This window comes from Arachis ipaensis, chromosome B1 (genome assembly GCF_059453495.1).
Source record: "Arachis ipaensis isolate K30076 ecotype BB chromosome B1, ASM5945349v1, whole genome shotgun sequence".
Taxonomy (NCBI): Eukaryota; Viridiplantae; Streptophyta; class Magnoliopsida; order Fabales; family Fabaceae; genus Arachis; species Arachis ipaensis.
In genome coordinates, this window is record NC_142436.1 from 42,455,745 (window position 1) to 42,460,171 (window position 4,427).

Here is a 4,427-nt window from a genome sequence, read left to right on the forward strand (position 1 = left end):
TAGAAAGTACAATAAAACTTTGGAAGGTTTGCTTCTTTTGTCGAAATTTTGGTTTTTATGTGAAATACAAAGCTATAATATCTTAATGGTGCAACATAGGAAGTGATTTTTGCTTGGCAGAGTAGATTAGAGCTTTATGACATTGTCAGACAATTCGCTCTCCTGGTTTATATATAACCATTATTTCTGTTTTGGCTTATGCCGCTGCAGCACTTGTGGAAGCACTCTCTGCATCATACACCATTATCCTAGTATTTTCAAAGCTATATCTCCTCACTATATTTTCCATTTCTTTTGGAGAAATGGAAAAGTTGGCTGGCTTTTACTTAGTGGTACTGTCTTCTGCATTACAGGTATGTGTGTCTCTTATCATGTTGATAATATTCATCATCATTGTCCATTGATACAGAAGTAGGAATATTATCAACTTGGCATGCCTTGGTTTGGCTATTGACTAAATTTTCTATATGAGAGTTGTGCAAAGAGAGACTTGCAACTTAATGTTACTATTGTTGTGTTGTTATTGTTGTTGGAGGAACATGCTTGAGAGATTGTCTCGCTTCAGTATTGTTATGCTTACCATGTGTTTGATGAATTTTCTGAGAGAGATGGAAAAGAGCGGAACTTGTTTTCTGTGTTTCCTTTTCCCAATTCACAAGATTTAGGTACTTTTCCTCTTGGATTGCTTATGAGTTATTGGATCAATCCCCATCTTCAACAATTTCTTCTTGATGTGAGTGTTCCAATAATTCTTAATCTCATTATCTGTTCTTCCGGGTAAATTAGCAGCAATTGTAGACCACCTAATAAGCATTACACAAAAAAGTTTAGTTCAATTATAAATAATGCTGTTCAAATTAATTAAGTTAAGCATATATAATTGACTTTGAACAGTACTGTAGTTTCCTTGCCTAGCTAGCATTCTAACTATATATATGAAATGAGTTTTAATTCTTTACACAATCGAAAAGTCTATGAATTAGTAGGCAATAATTCTGTATATTACATGTGCAAATTCAAAAAGGTTCTTCTTTAATATAATTTATAGATAGACTTATTAAAAATGAAGGATATATAACATGCACATTAAAAAAAATAAACAAGGAACATTATTTAGGTCATGCTAGGTTTGATTTAATAATAATCTTACTTGTTTCCCAAAACAGTGTGTAACTGGATGATCATTTCTTCTTCTTCAAATGAGAATCTTCCTCTCTTTATATCAGGCCTCAAGTAATTAGCCCACCTTAGCCGGCAACTTTTTCCACATCTCTTTAATCCTATATATTAATTATTTATTCATACATGTTCAACATTATTAAATCATTACAAATATATTCATGTTAAGTATATACATAAATGTATAATACCTTATTATCTAACACACGTACACTTAACTAAGATGATTATTAATTAAAAGTGGCTTCTGAATATAATTGGGCATTATTATATAATTAAGTAGCTAAGGTAGCACAAATTAATTAAATTAAAGTACCTGCATTCTTAGGAAGGGTTCGCCACTTGCCATGCTCATGTTTCTGAATGTAATCAATGAGTTTTTGATCTTCCTCCGGAGTCCATGGACCCTTCTTCAATCCATTATTATTGTTCTTTTCACTAGAACAAGACTTGGCCATGATGATTAATTGCTAATTAATTAAGTTAAAAAACAAATATTATGAACACTTAAGCTTGTTGTAAGGAGATAAAGGAAAAAAGGTTATTGCTCTACTACTTGCAAGCAATAATAACGAGTAGGAAATAATTGATGAGTACTACTTGTATGTACTACTTCATGACCAATAAACTTTCTTATATTAGATGACCAATTCTGCCTTTTGTTACTGCTGAGGACCAGAAAATTGCCATGGCCAAGGCTTCTAAGGCATGTGCCTTTCTCAGGAGATGTCCTTCACTAACACTGGGTTCCATGTTGGAGGAGATTGTTGCTATTCTTCCTAGCCATGAATTTGCTTCTGTGAGTGACATTCAGTTAAACTCTTCATCTTCATCATCATATTAATTTTTTCTACTCATTCTCATGTAGCCATGTTTTTACATTCTTATGTTGCATCTATGCTTTATTTTCCTTAAGTACATTTCTAATCTTTTCTTCGTCTCAGTGATATTCTTCTTTTATCAAAAGATACAAAAATTCACCCCACTGTTTCCTTAATAACTGCTTTACTGCCTGTCTTTGAGTTTGGTCATTAACTTTATCTGTTGCATCATGTAGATTTTGTTGTCAAACATGGCTTATGCAGATGACGACGAATCTCTTGTTGAAGATGAGGTTCTCTCCTTTCTTTCTCATTAATAAGTCTTTTTTCTCAATATATTAAAGAATGATTTTTAGTTAACTTTATCATTCTTTTTGCCATGGCTGAGGTATTCTGTTGTTTGGTTCTGATGACTTTAATCCTTGGCAGAAGTGTAATTATGGGAAAATTTAGTTTAACTTGTTTGAAGTTTGATTAAATCATGCTATCATCAGTTTGTGTAATTTTTGTTTCAATACTTTGGTAGTGTTTGGATTGTCTCTGAGATTTAAGCGGACGGTTGGTATAGATCTTAGTACAAGTTTACACTAATAATAATTTCTATTAAATTTGCACAGTTGGATTATTTATAGTGTATGCTTTGATTTACCTTGAATTATGACTCCTATTTGTAAAAGAGTGTACCAAAAATCCATTTCTTCAATGCCAGGTTTAAGGAACAAATAGGAGATGTTTTAGCTGCTCGCGCTACATATATTCAGCAGACTGGTAAAGAGTCAGATTCTGATTTTGTGCAGAATGTTATATCAAGAGCCAATATGGAGAAACGTTTGGTATGCAATTAGCCTTTGCTACAATTGAAGAAAGCTTTACTCTTTGATGATAAGCTGATACAAAAAAGATGACTACATGCGCTACCTGTTACATTTTTATTGCAGGGAAATATGGAATCAGCTTGTGGTATATACAAAGAAGCAATAGAGATGGTTGTAGCTGAAGAGAATTTACAGCATGCCCTCCCTAATTTATATGTCCATTTCTCTCACCTAAAATATATGGTATGTGGCATATTTATCATTTTTTGTTGAATTTTCATTCTAAAAGGCTAAGCATCAATATTGTATGACTGGGGAGAGCAATATTGTAAGTGTTTTTTTCCATTATGTGCTGAATAAGAAAAATTACTTGTCTCATTTCTTAAGTTTGATAATCATTTTCCTTTTTGCAGGTTGAAAAGAATTCTAAGAACCCTATTCTGCTATCTGGTTGTAAAGTTGCAGATGGCAGTGGTGTTATGCTCGTAATGTTTTACTTTCTTTTTCCATGTGTGTGTGTGTGTGTCTATATATTGATTGCCATGTGTGTGTTTTACTTTTTTTGAAATTCCTCTCATCATTTATGAACTGAGTAACTCAAATCTTGTTTTTTTCCCAGTAATGGCTTCGGGATCCGATGATGCTCTTAAGAGTGTTGGTTTAGTCTTAGCAGGTAATAACTAATAAGTGTTTATCATAAAATGCAAAATTTTAATTTTGATTCTGGGGTTGCAGTAAATTCAATAATCACTTTTATTTCTAATGATATAAATGTTTTCAGGACTTACCAACTGAATCTGGAACTGTGATCCCCTATGTTCACTTGATGAAACAAGCTCACAAGATTTTGAGGACAGTTATATAGTCTTGTTATTTGCATAACTTAGTATAGTTGAACAATACATTGAGTTTATGTTTTGAATTATAGTTGATGTATCAACACACTTTGATGTATGGTTGTTACTTATTATTATAGTTGATGATCAATACATTTTGTTTATGTTTTGAATTATATTGACTTGCTTGTTTATAGTATTTTTCTTTTAGTTTGATAATACGATGAGTTTGTTTATTTTTTGAAATATTATAAATATTCGAATACAAATTAGATAAAAATTTGTATTAAATTTATATTTATTTTGTATGAAAACAAGCTTATTTTGTAATTAGAAAAATAAAAAAAATTATTTTACCTTACTGACGGATTTACAGATGGATTTTCTGTCTGTAATCAGAGTATGAGATGATTTTTCAAAGTTCAAATTATAGACAGAAAATCTGTCGAAAAATCCGTCTGTAATTACAGATGGAAAATCTGTCTGAAAATCTGTCTGTAATTACAGACGGAAAATCTGTCTGAAAATCTGTCTGTAATTACAGACGAAAAATTTGTCTGAAAATCCGTCTGTAATTACAGATAGAAAATCCGTCTGAAATTCCATCTGTAATTACAGACGGAAAATCCGTCGGAAAGTTCGTCGCCTTCGGAAAATGGAGGGAGAATTTACAGAGGGAAAATCCGTCGGTAACTAGTAAAAATCCGTCGGTAATTTTCTGACGGAAAAAAATCCGTCGGTAAATAATTTCCGACGGGGCTCTTACAGAGGGACAA

The 4,427-nt window shown here is 32.0% G+C and overlaps 2 protein-coding genes across 3 annotated transcripts; one reads left to right on the plus strand and one right to left on the minus strand.

Annotated features, from left to right (window-relative positions):
* Window positions 1-512: 512 nt before the first annotated feature.
* On the plus strand, window positions 513-3,825 carry LOC107629285 (pre-mRNA-processing factor 39-2-like). Of its 2 annotated transcripts, XM_088503266.1 has the most exons (8): window positions 513-665; window positions 1,859-1,992; window positions 2,237-2,293; window positions 2,710-2,833; window positions 2,939-3,058; window positions 3,229-3,300; window positions 3,435-3,488; window positions 3,597-3,825. In XM_088503266.1, exons 2-7 carry the CDS (start codon window positions 1,868-1,870, stop codon window positions 3,435-3,437), a joined length of 501 nt encoding a protein of 166 aa, XP_088359392.1. In that variant the 5' UTR covers window positions 513-665; window positions 1,859-1,867; the 3' UTR covers window positions 3,438-3,488; window positions 3,597-3,825. The 2 variants fall into 2 exon arrangements, 1 of the variants encoding a protein (XP_088359392.1); XR_015902718.1 differs by lacking the exons at window positions 513-665; window positions 1,859-1,992; window positions 2,237-2,293; window positions 2,710-2,833; window positions 2,939-3,058 and adding an exon at window positions 3,129-3,143.
* Window positions 662-1,637, minus strand: LOC107629266 (transcription factor MYB102-like). Its single transcript, XM_016332016.3, has 3 exons — window positions 1,496-1,637; window positions 1,151-1,280; window positions 662-803 (listed from the first exon to the last, which is right to left on the minus strand). Exons 1-3 carry the CDS (start codon window positions 1,635-1,637, stop codon window positions 662-664), a joined length of 414 nt encoding a protein of 137 aa, XP_016187502.1.
* Window positions 3,826-4,427: the final 602 nt, after the last annotated feature.

Coding starts and splice junctions, on each gene's coding strand:
- LOC107629266 (XM_016332016.3), bottom strand. CDS start 1,637: ATGGCCAAGTCTTGTTCTAGTGAAAAGAACAATAATAATGGATTGAAG. Junction 1,281..1,495: donor AACCCTTCCTAAGAATGCAG/GTACTTTAATTT, acceptor ATTAATATATAG/GATTAAAGAGATGTGGAAAA. Junction 804..1,150: donor CACACTGTTTTGGGAAACAA/GTAAGATTATTA, acceptor AATGCTTATTAG/GTGGTCTACAATTGCTGCTA.
- LOC107629285 (XM_088503266.1), top strand. CDS start 1,868: ATGGCCAAGGCTTCTAAGGCATGTGCCTTTCTCAGGAGATGTCCTTCA. Junction 2,294..2,709: donor AATCTCTTGTTGAAGATGAG/GTTCTCTCCTTT, acceptor CTTCAATGCCAG/GTTTAAGGAACAAATAGGAG. Junction 3,059..3,228: donor TCTCTCACCTAAAATATATG/GTATGTGGCATA, acceptor TCCTTTTTGCAG/GTTGAAAAGAATTCTAAGAA.